At 36.8% G+C, this 18,602-nt stretch overlaps 3 protein-coding genes across 4 annotated transcripts; 1 reads left to right on the top strand and 2 right to left on the bottom strand.

The window, feature by feature from the left end:
• Positions 1-315: 315 nt before the first annotated feature.
• On the top strand, positions 316-7,458 carry LOC130748470 (uncharacterized). Of its 2 annotated transcripts, none has more exons than XM_057601697.1 (12): positions 316-516; positions 635-731; positions 2,095-2,170; positions 2,332-2,428; positions 3,034-3,136; positions 3,251-3,384; positions 3,618-3,795; positions 4,202-4,356; positions 4,528-4,737; positions 4,942-5,289; positions 5,378-5,504; positions 7,149-7,458. In XM_057601697.1, exons 1-12 carry the CDS (start codon positions 397-399, stop codon positions 7,298-7,300), a joined length of 1,797 nt encoding a protein of 598 aa, XP_057457680.1. In that variant the 5' UTR covers positions 316-396; the 3' UTR covers positions 7,301-7,458. The 2 variants fall into 2 exon arrangements, with proteins under 2 accessions (XP_057457680.1, XP_057457679.1); XM_057601696.1 differs by having other exon boundaries at positions 317-516; positions 629-731.
• Positions 7,459-9,406: 1,948 nt separating this feature from the next.
• Positions 9,407-11,376, bottom strand: LOC130749225 (40S ribosomal protein S19-3). Its single transcript, XM_057602547.1, has 4 exons — positions 11,205-11,376; positions 10,392-10,482; positions 10,073-10,256; positions 9,407-9,694 (listed from the first exon to the last, which is right to left on the bottom strand). The coding sequence occupies exons 1-4, from the start codon at positions 11,286-11,288 to the stop codon at positions 9,619-9,621; spliced, it is 435 nt and encodes a 144-aa protein (XP_057458530.1). The 5' UTR covers positions 11,289-11,376; the 3' UTR covers positions 9,407-9,618.
• Positions 11,377-13,927: 2,551 nt separating this feature from the next.
• LOC130749741 (uncharacterized) lies at positions 13,928-15,679 on the bottom strand. The gene has a single exon (XM_057603113.1). It carries the CDS (start codon positions 15,416-15,418, stop codon positions 14,297-14,299), a length of 1,122 nt encoding a protein of 373 aa, XP_057459096.1. The 5' UTR covers positions 15,419-15,679; the 3' UTR covers positions 13,928-14,296.
• Positions 15,680-18,602: the final 2,923 nt, after the last annotated feature.

Raw genomic sequence — 18,602 nt, 5'->3', positions numbered from 1 at the left:
GGAAGAGTCTCAATAAATCGTTCTGGAATCATGAGGGATGTTGACCGCACATTTTAAACAAAGGGAATGCAAACCGCACATTTGTGAAACATCAGAGACCCAAAGTGGAATTAAACCTTTCAAATCATTTTTTAACATTGTAAGTACATCTCACTTTGAAAATTGATTCTAAAATCTTTAAAAACAGAAATTAAAGAGTAGATAGAAAGTTACGTGAAGAGAATCACAATTCAGTGATTGTAAGTGAAGGCATTTTGAAGAATTAGGTTCCCTACAACACACAACACATAAGAGAAGACAACATTCTTAAAAGCTACAAATAATCAAACCTAAGTCAAGTTTAACATAACTCTCGTTTGTTTCTTCTACTCAGACCAACACCAACACTCACAGAGGATGTTTGGATTTGCTTCATCCTCTGCCGCCGCCGCCACCACCACCACCACTCGCATTCTCTGTGCTTCAACCATTTACTCTCCTTCTCGTACCACTACTCCTCTCCTCCCCACAACTTGGGTAATTTTTCTTCTTCATGTTTTCTACTCTACTGTTGCAGTTTTTTTTTTCCCTTTCATTTTTGCCCTACTTTACTCTTGTTGAATGGTATTGGTTTTCCTCATGTGGGTAGGTTCAGGTTCCTTCATCTTCACTTCGCTTCAGGTGTGTTCCCATCAAAGCCATGGCTGAGACTGACACAGTTTCAGTGCCTAAAACTGCTTCCTCTTCTCCTGGTACTTTATATTCTCTCTCTTCCTCTGGATATTCAATGTGTGTTATTGAGATTATTGGTTAGTTTAGATTTTTTTTCACCCTAAGAACTAATAAAAAAATTAATAAAATGGGGGTGATTTTTACAAAACCATATCAATGGCCTCAAGTGGGGTGAAGGACTGGTTCAGTCTCTGCATATTCTGGTATTTTCAAAAAATTAAAAATTATGGCCCCCACTTTGTTATTTAATCTCAAAGGGTAGTTGTGTTTCACTAATAATGTTGCATTTTTATTTTTTTCTGTTGCTTGATTACTCCTCCCTGAGATTCTGCAGAATTTGTAAGCCTACTAAGGCTTCCTTTTTCGTTCATTTCTTGAGTTTACTGATCTGATTATGCTTCTTATTCACTGGAGTAGTTGAAAGAACAATTTTAATGTTATGCCAAAGATGATTTTGGTGGAGGTTTTACCGACTTCTCTTTCAATAGGCACTTTAACTTATCAAAGCCAGATTGCTTGATTATACTAGGTGTGCCATCATATCTCTAATGTGGCTGGCAGAAAACAAATGATGCAGTTCTCACCTTACAGTTTTCACCTTTTTTCTATTTGTTTTGCACGAGTGATGAGACAACAGGATGTGAATTTCATTATTTGATTAGCATCATACACTTTCAGTATGACCAATTTGCAGCTAAAATCGGTATTTTATGTAATCTACCAAACCGGCAAGGCACCTGCATTTGCTTCACATTTTAATATTAAAAGCTGTTTGGTAACGAATTAACATCAAAGTTATCTTGGTTGATCCAGTGACTAGTGAGAAGTAATAAAAATATATAGAATTCTACTTATCTGAAACTTGCTCTGAATTCAATATGAATTCTTACCGCAGAAAATTATGTCAGCGAGCTAGTCATCTACATTAGTTCTTTACAGCAAGATTGTGACAATCAAATGGTAAAACAAAATATTAGTTTGTATTAACTTGATTACCAAGCACATTTGGGAATTTAAACCTATGTTGCGTCCAACTACGAAGGATCACTTTCAAGTCCTAATGGAGGATGCAGTTGCTTAATTAATAACTACATTTGGGAATGTAATGTATGTTCCCTTGAAATAGCCTGAGCTATCAACATGAAAGAGTAGTTAGCAACTTAGCATATTATTACTGGATTTTATTCAAGTATTTCCACTGTCAGAGCTGCTATAGGCTTGACTTAGAAGGTTCCATTGCCAAAATCTCCATCTTAGCTCATTTGTTAGTTGTTCCATACTGTGTTTGGTGTTTACAGTTTACCACCCTTTGATGATGTTTTCTATTTTTAAAATGTATGAATAAAAGTTTCAGTTATGCTTTGTTCTTTCACTGTGAAACAGGCAGGAAGCAAGCCTTGATATCATTGTCAGACAAGAAGGACCTTGCATTTGTTGGGAATGGGCTCAAGGAATTAGGGTAGTTACTACGATTACTGAGCTTTCATTTGTTTTCTTGACTTACTCACATTTTTGTGTTTTTTGTTGGTACAATATATATTCATACTTTTTTTTATAGAATTATATGGTATTTCAAGCAACTTCATTTTCTATAATGATAGTTCCTCTATGAAATTATAGATTCACTATTGTTTCAACCGGAGGAACAGCTTCTGCGTTGGAGAGTGCTGGAGTGGCTGTTACTAAAGTTGAACAGCTTACTCAGTTCCCTGAAATGGTGAGTGTGCTTTTAGCTTGAGTTCTCATTTCGAAAACCTCATGATCCATTCATGTGTTGGAAGTTTGAACATTTAATTGATGGGTAATCAGGGTTGCTTTGGTAATCTTACAACAACCCTTCAAACCAGAATGAACGTGTTAGGGTCTTGTGTAATTCTTCTTAACAGATCATTAGGAGTCACGTAGGTAAAAGATTATGGAAATAAAAGGCGAGGGGGAGAGTCAGTTAGTAAAGTTGGACATTGATTGAGAGAGGTAGGGTAGTTAGAGGAGGGCTCAGTTCTCTCAAATGGCTGGAACTAGGGTTTTGTTGCATCTGCGCTATCTTTGTATCTTCAGTATCATCTCTGATCTTGTATTCCATTAATATAGATCTGGGTAGATTTTCAGTCAATAAATATTGTTTTTCTATGTTCTAATCCAGTTCAATCAGAACAAATAATTAATTTAGGGAAACTTTGCTGTGCATTTTGGGTCAAAATCTGGTTCAAATGCAGACTTTTATGCTTATTCGCATGATTTATAACAATTCTGTCTAAGTTTGCTTGAACTTATACAAGCTTTTAGACTTGATAACAAGAATGTTCTGACTTTTCTTCACAGCTTGATGGTCGTGTTAAAACTTTGCACCCTAACATACACGGGGGTATCCTTGCTCGAAGAGACCAAAAACATCATATTGAAGCTCTCAGTACACATGGAATTGGTAAGTTGTTTACAAGTGCATTGTGCTATCAATTCATTGTATTTGATTTGAAGTTTTGTTTCCATCAGCTTGCGAGTTTGTTTTGTTCCTTCAGTAAAAAAATTCCATTTTCAGGTACGTTTGATGTTGTTGTGGTGAACTTGTATCCATTTTATGATAAAGTTACATCAACTGGAGGTGTAGAATTTGAGGATGGAATTGAAAATATTGATATTGGTGGTCCAGCTATGATTAGAGCTGCTGCAAAGGTAGTTTGTTTGACTGAAAATGCTAACTTTTTTAAAAGCCCCCCACAAAAAACTTTTATATTGTCATTAAAAAAATGTAAAATGGCTCAGAGAATGTTGTGTTGACCAAATACCACTAAACTACTCTGGAAAATAATTGAAGGATCCGTGTTCATTGCATACTTTGAGCTGAGATTTTCTGTTCTTTTAATTGAAATATCTGAACATAAGGTGATAAATTCATATATGAGCAGAATCATAAGGATGTTTTGGTAGTGGTTGATTCAGAAGATTACCCTGCCCTTCTGGAATTTCTTAAAGGAAACCATGATGATCAAAAGTTCAGACTAAAGCTTGCTTGGAAAGCTTTCGAGCATGTTGCTTCATATGATTCTGCAGTATCTGAGTGGCTGTGGAAGCAGAGTTCTGGAGGTACTTGTGTTACATTTTTGTGAAGAATCGTCAATGCATACACAACAGTTACTTCTAAGAAAGAAATGTCAATTGCAGAAGTTAAAAATAATATATGAATATAATCGTGGAATGGAAAAGCTTGATCTAACACCTGGCAGATTAAAGGACAATCTTCAATTTTCATATATTTTCTAATTTTGAAGTTTGAGAAATGAATGAACTGATTTGGAATGAAATATTTGATTCCAAAAAAGAATTTACAACAGCATTAACGTAAGTGTGTGTGTGTGTGTGTGTGTGTGTGTGTGTGTCTTTGAGGCACTGCATGGTATAGACAATATGGTATTCTAGTTTAAATTTTTCAAGGGCTATTATTAAAATAATGCGCACTGTAGGTTGACTTGTGTTCTCATTTTTTTGACAGATAAACTTCCTCCTAGTTTGACAGTGCCTCTTGTGCTGAAAAATGATCTCCGTTATGGTGAAAATTCTCATCAGAAAGCTGCATTTTATGGTGACAGAAGACTTTCTGAGGTTAACGCTGGTGGAATTGCTACAGCCATCCAACACAATGGAAAGGTGGGAGTCATCTACTAATTTCTTCTGTCTCATAGTAATCTAAAAATACTGGCAAATATATTTTGATTGTATCATGTTTGGGGGTTTGGTGATGAGAGCACTTGACTAAAAAATTGTATAATTTCTATTATTCTTCTTGAGTTAATGCCTTACATACATATTTTCATGCAGGAGATGTCGTTTAATAACTACTTGGATGCTGACGCTGCTTGGAACTGTGTATGCGAATTTAAGAACCCAACATGTGTAGTAGTGAAGCATACTAATCCTTGTGGGGTAGCATCTCGTGATGATATTCTGGAAGCTTACAGGCTAGCTGTTAGAGCTGATCCAGTCAGTGCATTTGGTGGAATTGTTGCTTTCAATGTGGAAGTTGATGAGGTAAATATCTCTTTCTTGTGCATCATTTGATATATGTAGTTGATCCCATCTAGTGAGAGAAAAAACTGGTTTTTGATGTTGAAGTGATGCAGGGTTACCTAGTCCATGCGTTTGTATGTAAAGCAAAGGTTTAAGGTCACATTTCATTGTCTTGTTCAAGAGGAGTGAATGATGTATATTCAATGCTTGTTCTTTATATTTTAGGCTCTTGCTAAAGAAATTCGAGAATTTAGAAACCCCCTAAAAGATGAGGAAAGGATGTTCTATGAAATTGTGGTCGCTCCCAGCTATACAGAGAAAGGACTTGAGGTTCTTCGTGGGAAGTCGAAGACCCTTAGGATTCTTGAGGCGAAAAAGAATGAACCAGGAAAGCTTTCGATCCGACAAGTTGGTGGAGGGTGGTTAGTTCAGGAGTCTGATGACTTAACCCCACATGACATAAAGTTCAACGTAGTCTCTGAGAAGTCTCCGCAGGATGGTGAGCTACGTGATGTGGAGTTTGCATGGTTATGCGTGAAGCATGTCAAAAGCAATGCCATTGTGATAGCTAAGGTTGTCATCTACTACATCTTGAAACTTTTCTATGCCTCAATGGAATAAGTTTAAGAATCTGATCCTTTTGTTAATAAATTTTTGGCAGGATAATCGTATGTTAGGTATGGGATGTGGGCAACCGAACCGTGTGGAGAGTTTAAGAATAGCAGTGAGGAAAGCTGGAGATGAAGTTAAAGGTGCTGCCTTGGCTAGTGATGCCTTCTTCCCTTTTGGTAAGTGTTATTGGCATATAAAATATTTGCAATGCAGAAATTCACAGCTTGTTTGATTTCCTTCTCAGTTTTCTTAATTCATAAACTATTTTTAGAAACAATTTTTGAAACTTGTTTTCTAGAGGAAGAAAAGAAAAAACAGTTTGAACAAGATGTTTTGCGAAAAGGCTTAATTGCACTTTTGGTCCCCCACTTATACCCTCTGCGTAGTTTTGGTCCCTAAAGTTAAAAAAAATTGCACTTTTCGTCCCACACGTTTACCTCCGTTTGTACATTTCATTTTTCGTCCAATTCCATCTCCATTTATTTTAACATTCACATCTTCTGTCTAACTAATCTCCATTCACATCCTTATTTTAACATTCACACCCAAACCCCCCATCACAATTTTAACATTCACAACCATCACCGAAACATCAGAACCATTTGCAAACATCACCACCACATCAGCCTCCTTCCCTCTAATTCTCGAATTCCCTTTCCCTTCTCCCATCAATTTTCTTCTTTGCCATGAACACAAAAAATACCACAACTCCAATTCCTCTCAAAACCAAGAGCATCAGACCCATGTTCTCTTCATGGACTCGAAAGAAAAGAAGAAAAGGTTAAAACTTTAACACAACCCTCATGCAAATCAACCCACTTCTCTGGATCTTGGTGTTGATGGGGGGTTGTTCGGTGGGTTTCGATGACAGATGGTTCGGTTGGCTTTCGACCTTGGAGGTATTAATTGTGGAGAACGCTTCGGTCTTGGAGGGTGCTGATGGTGGAGGGTGCTTCAATCTCATCCCGCGGCTTTGTGGTTCTCGACCTAGGCTTCATGGTTTGTTGTTCGATCTCCTTTCTGGGTTCGAAATCCTTTATGGGGTGTTGGGTTTGTTGCACAGTTGAAGCTCTGACCACTACCGCGATGACCTCTATCGTCCACCACAACATCTTGTGTGCCACCGCTACGCCAGAGCCACCGAGGCCCGAGCTCCCAGCCTCTGTCTCTGCCCGCGGGCTCCCTCCTCTCCTTCTCTATCTCATAGGACCCTCTTTGTGTTGTGTTCAAAATAAACGCTTAGAAGTTCTTGCTAGTAGTTTTATTTTATTTTGGATTTTAGTCTGGTGGTGAATTTGTAATTTTGCTTTTTTTTTTTTTTTGGGTTCGATGAACTTTAATTTTCTGGAAATTTTTGAAGATGTTGATGAAGGATATGAAGATAAAGGTTTGCTGGTTTTTTTTCTTCATTTTTTAATTAATTTTTTTAAGCTAAAATCTTTAAAAGTTGGATGGAATACCAAAAGTGCTAACAGAGGTAAACGTGTGGGACGAAAAGTGCAATTTTTAAATTTTAAGGACCAAAACTACACAGATGTATAAGTAAGGGAGCAAAAGTGTAATTTTTAAAAGCTGAAATAACAACAGTTTTTATAACAGTATTTACCAAAGTAGTTTTATTTTTTCTTTTTCTGTTTTCCAAAAAAGTCTTTTATAAAACATAAATCAAAGAGGTCCTCATTGTGTGTGCGGTGTATTTATTCTGAATAAGATAATCACTCTTTAATCTTCAATGGTCATTGTGCTAATTAGAAATAGATAAGTGAGATAGAAGAATGCTTGCTTTTCATTAACAAGGATGCATCTTGATTTATGAACAGCTTGGAAAGATGCTGTGCAAGAAGCATGTGAGAGTGGAATCAGTGTTATTGCAGAACCTGGTGGCAGTAAACGAGACCAAGACGCTATAGACTGTTGTAATAAGTATGGTGTTTCACTACTCTTTACTAATGTGAGGCACTTTAGGCACTGACACTTTAATTTTTCATGTTTTGGGAGAACTTTCTGTTTCTATTGTCCTAGCGGTATTCTGTTGTTAACTAAAACCTGTTTTTGACATCAAGTGGCTGAATGAGTTAGGGTGTTGCACTATCCAAGTTATATAGAAAAATAATGCCTTCTTAGTCCTTACTTTTTAATGTTTTACTAGCATATGCATATGTACATTCTATGGTGATATTTTGCGGTGAACAGAATCAAATTAGCATTCTTATTGCAACCCGTGTTAAACTCGGGAGTCAACTCGTAGACAAAGATGAGTTTGCGAGTCCACCATGCAAAATTGAGTTTGCTTGGTTTGGAGACTTAATTTTGCATGACTCGAGCAAACTCGGTTGGACTCGGGTTCGCAGACTCGTGAGTTTGTATTTGTGAGACAAATAACTCCAATGTGAGTGAAGCAGTTTCATCATTCACCTCTTTCAAAGTTACAATTATCTTACCTATTATTAGGAATACCATTAGCTTTGAAAGGAATAAATAGAAATATCTCTAATGTGAGTGATGTTTTGTTTCTTATGCTTGTACATGTAGCAGGAAGTTTATTATATAAAACATGTAGAAGAAAGTTACCTCTGTCCTTGCAAAATGGTACTTACTTGCACGTTAAGCTCAATCCATTATATCACACCAACTTCCCATATTTTTGCTACTAACATTTCTTTATTCTATGCAATAATGCAAGTATTGTGAAACTATCTCAATCATTTACCAAAGCTTATATACAACATTAAAAAAAAAAAAGATAACATTATTTCAAAAAAACTATGTATTCGATGAGAAGTGCTACAAACAACTCCTTTCCCGTCAAAAAAAAAAACAACTCCTTTAAACACATTTTTCAACGTACTTCTTGTGATTGACTTATTTTTTAAAAAAGTCAACACATTTATCTCACTTTTTTTAAAAAATGTGAACTTTTAGAAAATAAATCAATCACACATGAAGTGTGTTGAAAAAAGTTCATAACATATATCTTATTCAATTAAATTAAATTCTCTAATCTAATTATCAAATTATAAAGTCATCATTTTACTAGAACAGTCAATTGCGTGGAGCTTTATAAGTCCAAACTAAAACTAGAGAAAACTAATCAAATTAATTTACCAATTAAGGTTAGCATCTACCACACTACTTAACATCTAGATAGCATAATGTAACATTTTTTTACTATCAAGAACCATCAGAATATGCGTAATTTAATTGATGGGGTATTTTCTTTTGTTGCATCGAAAAATGATGGGATATAATGATATATTATTATTAATCCAATATAAATTATTAAATTGATCCATTCGAATCATTAGTCTCATTCTCAATTATTTTATGAACAAGAACAATTTGAACATGGACCTTAATACATAATCTATTTTTGTAACTAATTAATATAGTTTAATTTTTCATGCACTTCCAATATAAAACCGTTACACCAACATTAAATCATTACATACCACATCAAATCATTTCATACATCAGCTAGCTTGCTCAAGAGCAGTTACAAATTTGTTTGAGACTAATATGTATGCACTTAATGGTGTAAAACACTTTTACCAAATACTAATCGTCTCTGTACAAGTAGCTTACACTGTCTGGTGTGCAACACTCCATTAAATTTTTTTGAATGAAATTACTTGAGAACACTCATAAATTTTCGCACAATTTATAGTTATACTTGAGGAGTGAAGGGTTTTTCATACCACTATAAGAACAAAATTTACTTTCGCAATTTCTTCACAATCATTTCAATATTCAAATTCCCCATTCCATTTTCTCCTCCATCAAATTACTAAATATCCTTATCATTTCCTCTTTCATTACTTTTTATCCTTCCACTTCCTTAGCTTTTAATTTCCTTCGACAGCCAAGAGTGTAAATAAACAAGCTTTAGTTACACGAGGGGGTATGCCAGAATTTAAGCCATTTAAATTATCAAGCCATAGTGATGTAAAACTCAAATCAACTTTCGTTAGTTGACAAAAATACTTTAGTGAAAAGGTTAAATACTTGTAAGCACGTAACAAATATTGGTAGCATCTGAGATAAGAGATACTGTAACTCAGGATGCGGCAGGCGATCAGTATAGTTCAAACATAAAATTCCATTTCATACGCAAGGCCACTTGAAGAACAATAATGTACCAGACGAAAATTCAAAAAACTAGTAAAATTAAATGTGACAAGATCATCTAAAAGCAACATAACATTCGGTACGGCCAATACATAAGACACTCGGTAACTAATATCAAAACAAAATCTGTTGTGGTCATAGAAGCAGCCGGGTAGAAGTTACCGATCAAGGAGCAACAACCACAATCCGTCCAGCCACTTGGTCCAGATCTCGACGGCCGCTGGAAGTGATTTTCCTCCCACTGAGATAAAGAAAGAGCAGTTTTAAAAATTATGATCCTCCAACATGCTACTGGAGAATAATTGCATGAAACATTGCTTATAAGAAGCAGATAAAGAAAGAACCAAACGAATGCTAGTGCACAATACACATGAATATCTTAGTGCCTGTTTGGAAATCATTCTACAATTGATTCTATATCCAAAATCAATTCTGAGGAATAGCTTATGTATGTAGCTTTTGAGAGTCAGAATTGATTTGGAGAAAAGAAAAATTGATCCAAACATGCTACTAGCTTCTCAGCCTCCATTGAGAATTTGATTCATCTGTAGCTAATATCCTCAATATTAAACTATAACTAATATTGTGTAACAGATTAACAAGGTCAAGGAGTCCTTACCCCTTGTTGTCAAGTTCAATGATGTGCATGGTCTGCAACTGTTGAAGAATGTGACGAGCAATAGAACCACTGCTCTTGCAGAAATGGGGAGGGCGGCTACCATTCCTCTGGCTCCCACCATAAATCCTCTGGAATGCACCAACACCAAGTCCACCTCTCAAATAGATCTTTCTTGCCATGGAAGCTGAGGCCAAAGATCAAATTACGCACACAAAAAACACACGTCATTGCAAATTTTAACAAGAAACAACCAAACAGATTTCCCTAGAAGTTTGATGTCTATCAAAATAACAGTAGAAGGGAAATTTGCAACACTCACCAGCTCTAATATAGTACCAGTCAGGATCATAAGGAGCCAACTCTTTAAACCTAGCAGTCTTCACGATATCGGTCCACTCTGGAAGCTCCATCTGTTTAACATCAAAATATGAAGAAATAAAAGAGAGAAATCAGAATAGATACCTAATGCTGTTCTTATGCTTGATATCAAAATATCAATAACAAAACCTAACAGCATACATTGCTAACAATTATTGCCCCTAAATAATTAATAATAAAACTGAGAACAGCACCACATAGTTCACAAATTTAGAGTTATAAAATTAAGAAAATCAACTGGAACTCTTTCTAGAACTAGGCCAATACATCAATTGACAATGGAAACCACAATCTATCATCTATAGTTTCTCGAGAAATGTTTCTTCTGAATCACTCAGACAAATCATCACCCATTCCCCATGTCAAAACCAATTCATCTGTTCATTTAATCACATAAATTTTTAAGGGTACTCATAATGCCTAAGTCCATATAACACAATTCACATTCAACGACCCACCATCTCAAACCAGATCAAGTTGTAAACTTGAACTAAACCCATCTCAGAATACATCATTTTAAACAGAAAAACATGAATCTAGACACTCATAGCAACTTATGAAGAAAATAAATTTCAAAAAAAATATAAAAACAACCCATGAAACAAATGAAATCAGCAATCTGCGAAGAACCCATTTTGAGAAAAAATAAATCAAATCAGATTCATTGCTTAAAGCATAGAAGAAACAAAACAAAAATTGGATGGAATTTAAGAAGCTGAGAAAAATGCAAAGGGATAATGTTAGGTTAGGTTACCTTGCCAGATCGCTTGAGATGAGCAGCGTAGGCCTTGACGAACTCATGTGGAGAAACGTCCTTGACAGTCCTTGCAGTAGACATGGCTGCTTCTGCTTCAGCTTCTGGCTGTGCCTCTCTCTCTCTCACTCTCTCTCGCTCTCGCACAACGAAAACAGAATTAGGGTTTGTGAATCTCGGTGTTGAAGGGGTTTTGTTATAGTTTTTGACCCGATTGGGTTTGGACTCGTCTCATGTTAAGGGAAAAGCCCATAATACATTCTTGTTTTTCTCTGGGCCTTGCAGTTTTATTTTATTTGGGCTCATTTGTCAAAAAAAAAATCACTTGCCGATTTTTGTTTATATGAGATTTTGAAAAATTATTATTTTAAGTAGTTTTGAAATATTGACAAAAAAAAATGTAGTTTTGAAATAATAATGACATCATATGATGTAAGTAATGATAAGGGGCTAAGGGTGGGAGCTATGGTAGATGGAGGCGGGTGGTGATGTTGGTGGTGACTGTGATGGGAGTCGAAGGTGACAGTTAATGATGACAATGGAGGGTGGTTGATGGTGGTGGTGAAGGTGTTTGCGCCAATGGAGGAAGTGGAGAGTGGCGGTTGGTGACTGAAATATTGAAGGATTGGTGAAGTGGTGGTGGAAGGTGTATGGTGGTTGTGAAGGTGGAGAGTGTCAGACAATGGTGATGGAGGGTGTTTGATGGTGCTTACTGCTGATAGTGGCAAAGATATAAGGTGTCAGACAGCATTGAGCCGTTGACGATGGAGGGAGTTGTGTTGTGACGATAACAGTAGATAGAGTTAGTTAGTGGTAAAGGTGGGTGTTTGACGGAAGTGGCAGTGGTGGAGGGTGATGGTGGAGAGTTCTTAGTTGCAATGATAGTTTGGTGGAATGTGTCTGAAAACTATGATGGAGAGGGTTAGACGGTGGTGGTGGTGGGGGTGGAGGGTGCTCGAAGGGTGGTAGGGGGCGTTGGTAATAATGAATATGTCAGTGGTAGTAATGGTGGTGGAGAGTGTCAAACAATCATCGAGGAGGGTGATTGAGGAGTGAGAGATGTGGCTTAGGTGTGGCCCTTGGCTTTTGTTGGTTGTTGGGCACCCTCCACCACCACTACCGTTGACATAATTGGCACCCAAGAACTCAAATACCAGTGACCAACTCTAACTAATCTTGCCTTTATAACACAACGCCCTCTGTCGTTGATGCTGCCCGACAACAGATGTCGTGAGCCAAATACAAGTCTTTTTAGCTTAGTGTTAGCTTAGTGTAATTTACTTTTTTTCCTCATTTAACAAAAAAAAATTAACATTGAGCTTGCTTGAGAGCTTTAATGGAATCTATTTTTGTCAAAAAATAATCTCATGTAAAATATTATAAAATGCATTTCATTCCATTTTATTCAACATCTCTCCCTTTCTTTCTCCAATTTTGGGTGCAAGTCTTTTTATTCTTTTATTTCTCTTTTATCATAATATTTTAAGTGATAAAATGGTAAATTTATTGCGTTTTATTTTATTAAATTTCATTCTATTCTATCTATGACTAGACATCCAAACATAACTACATAATACCACTCCAGCATTCATTATAGTAAAAACTTTATTAGGTATCCACCCAATTTTTGTGCATCCTTCCTCTAGGTTTGTAAGCATACCATCCAAGATTACGGCAGGAAAATTTTCAAGTATATTCCTTGCAATGATACAAGAAACTGATGAAAAATAAGATGGCAAACAATCTACAGGAGTGTTGGCTCTTTTCAAGTAATAGTTTTCCATTAAAAATACGGTTTAAGTAAGCACTTGAACGATCAGTTCTTCTCTCAAACTTCATATTTGGGTTTCAAATTTCTTTTGTAGATTTCACCAACATTTTTTAGAGATTTATTAAGTGACTAGTGACTAATGTATATATCGTTCAAAGACACAGCAAGCTTAGCAATGCAGCATTGACAACCCCTTTGTGTGTAGCATGCCCCTTTTGGTGTTTCTTACAAAGGAGATTGCTTCTCCTGCTAGTTAGGCTCTGTTGTTCTGTCCTTTTTTTTTCTCTGTTTTTCCCCAATTCACCAAAAACAAAGTGTAATAATACATTAACATGCTCTTGTAAATTATCAAATGAAACTAGACATTGATGGATTCATTCACAGAGAGGTCTATCATTGTTCTTTATCTCTAGACTAGCATATGTTTGGATCAATTTATAGTTCCTCAAAATCCATTCTAACACTCAAGAAGCTTCCCTTCTCCCTGAATCCCTGAAATTGATTTTGACTTTAGAATCCATCCATCCATTCTAACACTGTATGTCATTCACAGATATGAACATTGACTGAACAACTAACTAGCACTTCATTCACAACTCAAGAACCCACCAGAATAAGTGGAAGAAGTTCTTACTATACCAAAGGAAAAGAAACATCTAAATGCAATTTTTAGTTCACCCCAATTATCCATTATCCTAGGCTTCACAATCAACTTATACTACTCATTGCATTAACCAATTGATGCTACAATGTTCAGATGGTAAAGCCATGGTAAGAGGTAGGTTCCATTATTACTACCGCATAATTTCCAAAAATAACACCAAACGAATTTGGCCAATTGCATCTGTTGACAGAGACCATTATCCCAGTATGTGAAGTAAAAAACAAAGCCTTAAACAGCAAACCCCTAAAAGCCAATCTTCTAAGAAAGAAGAAAACATGGAATGGAATATAGAATCAAACACCTTATCCTTATGCATATAAAAGAACCAATGATGTACAATTAGAAAGCATGAGACATGTTTACCCTATTATTTCAGAACATAGAAAAAAATATCTAAACCAGCAAGAGTTTCATCTCACGATTTTTCCCTGTAACAAGAATCAAGCAGAACTTAGGAAGTTCCACCTATAACAAAGAAAAACAAACCCCATACCATACCATACCACCAATTCCAAGGTCTTATATTGCAAATTGCATCACATAATGCAACCTCAACATATCATCACCTTCCATAAACCAGCAATTGATACCACACAGCAAGGTTCAAAAGTTGCATGCCACTTCCATTCTAATGCCAATTGAAAACCCCAATGGAATCTAATTCATTACCTTATCTTCACCATCATCTTCTTCTACAAAACTCAAAGCTTGACACACACCCTCTTCCTCCTCCTCCTCATTGCCAAAAAAAGCCCTCTTCCCTGTCAATTCCGCGACCCTTTTCGCAGCCCCAGAGTCTCTAGGACTCTCATTCACACACCTCAAAGTTCTGATCTTCGGAAGCAACACCGCTTTTCCATTTACACTACCACCCTCTGCAGGAATCTCCCACCTCTTCTTCACCCTCACCTCACTCCCTACCCTGTTATTCTCCGGCAACGACCTCTTCCTCACATCGCCGCCGCCAGCACCGGAGTTTCCAATCCCCTGACTATACCGGCTCGCCACCACCCTCCCCGGCTTCATCCCCTTCTTGCTACTGCTCACCGGCACCGATTTCTCCCCCTCATTGAACAAATTCCTCGGCTGAACCACCACCGCAATCTCTCCCTCCCCTCTCTTCCTCACACTCTTCCGAGATCCCACTGTCTTCCCCCGTTCCTCCCCAACCTCCACCGTCTTCCAGAAACACGATTTCCGGCGAGAGGGAGTAGTCGCCGGCGGCACAACCGCCGCACGAGCCGCAATCTCCGCCGGCCCCAAACTCATCCCTCGCCTCCAATTAACCCTAGCGCCACCACTCTGCTTCGGCGTTTCCTCCTCAATCCTCTTCGGAACCAGCACGTTCCGCTTCGGAGTAGCTTCCTCCACCTTCTTCCTCAAAACACCACCGTTCCGCTTCGGTTCCATGAACTTGGCGGCGACAACCCTACCACCGCCGCCGACGCTGACACGCTTCTCCGACGCCGCCTCAATCCTCCGCCGCTCCGCTTTCTCGAGGCGGAGCGCTTCCAGTTTCTTCGTCAATCGCTTGATCTCGCCTTCGATCTCAACGATCTCGTCGTCGATGATCTTCTCGTCGCGGTTCTTGAACTTGGCGAGCGAGGTGGTTCGGGTAGTGTTGAGTGCGGTGGTGGGGCTGAGATTCTCTTTGGTGCAGTCGGAGGACCAAGAAGTGTTGATCATTGTAAGATCTTCTTCGCCTTCGCCGCGGTCGAATGCGGCGTTGTTCCAGACTTGAAGCTGTGTGGAGTATTGAAGGACGTTGTTTTTGTTCATTTTGGCTTCGTTTGGATTGATGGAACGAGATGGAAGGGAGCGGAACGGAATGGAGCGGAACGAAATAGAGTAAAAATCTTGTTATTGTGATTTTGAGCTTAGGGTTGTAATTCTAATTCTGGGTGATTTGATTTTGATGGAATTGGAAGGAGTGATGAGAAGAAATGGAAATGAAAGAGGAAATTATTTATTTGTATGATGAGGATTGAGGAGGAGAATGAATATAATGTGACCGTTGGGTTGGGGTGGGGGGAAGGAAGAAAATCAAATTAGAAGTTACGGGAGGGAAGAGGGAGCGCTCGTCGTGGCCGTTGGATGGGAAACGGCTCCTTATACACGCTCCGATATGATTGACAACGGATTTGTTTTTTCATTTATATAATATAGTAAATGCTCTTTATTACTACAATGCAATACTATTAGGTACCCAAAAATACAAATTAATGCAATATTGGACGAAATTGCAATTTTGTTGTTTAGCTATAAAATTAATAATTTATTTTTTCAACTAACAATGTGTCAATTTAGTGGGAGAAAGTCAGAAAATTGGGATCACAATGGGTAGGGTCTGATAGGGTAGTATAACCTTAACTCTCACTTTGCTATTGAAGAGGAATGGTGTTTTGTGGTAGGGACTGTGAAGAAAGGAGGAAATAAGGGAGGGTTAAGGAGGATAGAGGAGAGATCTTCAAGTAGAGATGTCTTGGTGTGGTGGCTCGCGGTGGATAGGTTTAGCGACGTTTCTGTTGTGGATATCATTGTCTTCGTTGGCGACACCCTGAAAAATTACGATGGGATCATCCTTAAACGCCAACCTCAAGCATTCTCAAGAAGCCTTTTTCGCCAATTAACGAGAAGCGAAAATGACAATGTTAGAGGGAATAGCTCGGAATGCCAAGATGATTGTCTCGCCTCTATGAAAATAGCAACCACCAGTTTGCAAAGGAGAGAAGAAAGCAAGAAAGTAGAATAAAAAGACAACCAATCTATGCCACAATTTTATTAAAAGCAAGAATTACTACAAGAAAATGAGTAATTATTGATGCCTTTTAGCGACAACCACAAAATCATTGGTAATTTCTAGATTTGTTGACGACTTACTGGTGACCTAAGGCTCGAGAACGTCCCAAAACAAAAGGCGTTCCTACAACTTAAATTGTCAATAGTGGACTTGATTTGGCGGGACATTTATCGACAGTATTAGCCATCAGTAATTTAGTGGGAATTCAACAAGTTTATTGGGGCCAACAAACTTAGCGATGGTTTTATAGAACCACTAAATTTGGAGGAAAATTTTTTTTTGGGCGGGGTTAGGTGCCGCCGTGTTACTGGCGAGCGGCGGCTAATACCCTTGATCACAGTTGTTGGTAATTTCGCGCTAGGTAATGAGACCGATTAAAAAACTTTAGAGTTATTGAATTGGAGTAGAAAATTAATAGAGTTGATTAAATTAGTGCCAATGTGAATGATAAAAATTTTTAATCAACCACTCTCATAAGTTATATGGATGAAAATTCTTAGTCTTATGTCTTATCCTTTCTCAATTCCTCCCTTCAATTCTAGCCAAGTCAAATGAATGATATAAGTGTTAGGTTGGTCCCTCCTTAATAGGCCACAAACTTTTAAAAGAAATATAAAAAACGGAATTATTTGTTTTGAGTGGGCCGTAGCCCATATCTTATTTTAAAGGGTTTAAGCCTTTGTTTTCAAACCTTTTTCAATTTGGAGCAACAGTAGCTAGAGAGAGTTCTCGTGAAAGAAGAAGAAGAGCGTGACAGTCACACACAACAAAGAGATGAAGTTTGAGCTACTTGGCAGATTTTGGGGTATATTATTTGTGCTGAAATTTCAGTATATCATTAGTTTTCTCTTGTTATTTTGATATATGAATAGGTTCAAAAAAAAAGATATATGAATTGTAGTATGTTACCTTCTCTTATTATTTATTTTCACCCCATTTTTTAGCCTCTTTTTACCATTTTATCACATCATATATTATATTACTTATTTTTCACTCATGTGTTGAATTCACTCTAAATGTGTTGAATGGAATAGTGTGAACATAACTCTGAGGTTTTCTTTATCTATTTCCTCCTGTGGTGTGCACTTTGTTGGTTTTTACTGTGTCAGTTTTCACATTATTTTGATATCTCTCGTGGTTCTACGAAATGATTTTGTATTCACTATTTTTTTTTTAATAAGCCAAACAATGCCACTAAGCCAACATTCATTACCACTATTTTTTTATAGTGATGATTTCTGGCTTCTGTTGGTGATTTTTTCTTCTCCACATCAAAATTGTGAGTGTACTAATTTTATTTTATTCGTTTCGATTTTCACAAGTGAAGAAAAGTTTTGAAGTGCCAATTTTTCGCTGCCCATGTACCCATATCGATCACTCTCCTTATAAATAACTAGTACTTTTACCCGTGCGATGCACGGGGATATTCATTTTTATTTTTTTTTGTGTGTTTTTTTAAATCTGTGTTTTGTTTTTTAATATTTTATGAATTAAAACAACTAAATTATTTTAAATATATGAAATTATAAATTTGTATGTTTTTTTTACTTAATGCTTGTTTTTTTATTGAGTTGTTATTTTGTTTTTATCTTCTTTGCTAGTTTTCCTAAATGCTCGATTGATAAATTTTATTATATCAATATTGTACACAAAAGAAAATTCAGCAGCTTGGACATCCAAATTTGAGGACTTCAGAGTTAAAAATTCAGCAATTTGGACATCATTGTACACTCTCATTCACAAACAGTACATATGGTTAAAAATGCAAGTGAACGTGGGTTAATTACTTTTTTAAAAAATCTCCACCCAAGAAAAAAACTAACCCCAACATATATAAGTTGATCCATCCAATGTTACAACTCTATGGCCTCTATAATAAAGTAAAAAATTATCAAAATGTGACATCCCGTGTGACATATGTTAAGTAAATAAATTATCAATATTTTACATCTTTATGTCCCATATGATAACTAAAAAATATATCAAAATGTGATATCTCCATGTCACATATGATAAGTAAAAAAGTTCAGTGTCTTAAACTTTTTTTTTCAAATAATGTTTTTGTAATGTATTTTATGATAAATTCAAATTGCACATTTTTTTTAAATTTCCCTTTTTTACTTTTTATTAATTTTAGATTACTTTGCACTCTTTTATTACATT

Source organism: Lotus japonicus, chromosome 3 (genome assembly GCF_012489685.1).
Source record: "Lotus japonicus ecotype B-129 chromosome 3, LjGifu_v1.2".
In the NCBI taxonomy this organism is placed as follows: Eukaryota; Viridiplantae; Streptophyta; class Magnoliopsida; order Fabales; family Fabaceae; genus Lotus; species Lotus japonicus.
The sequence above is the reverse complement of the archived record's forward strand: the minus strand, read 5'-3'. Positions and strand labels throughout refer to the sequence as shown.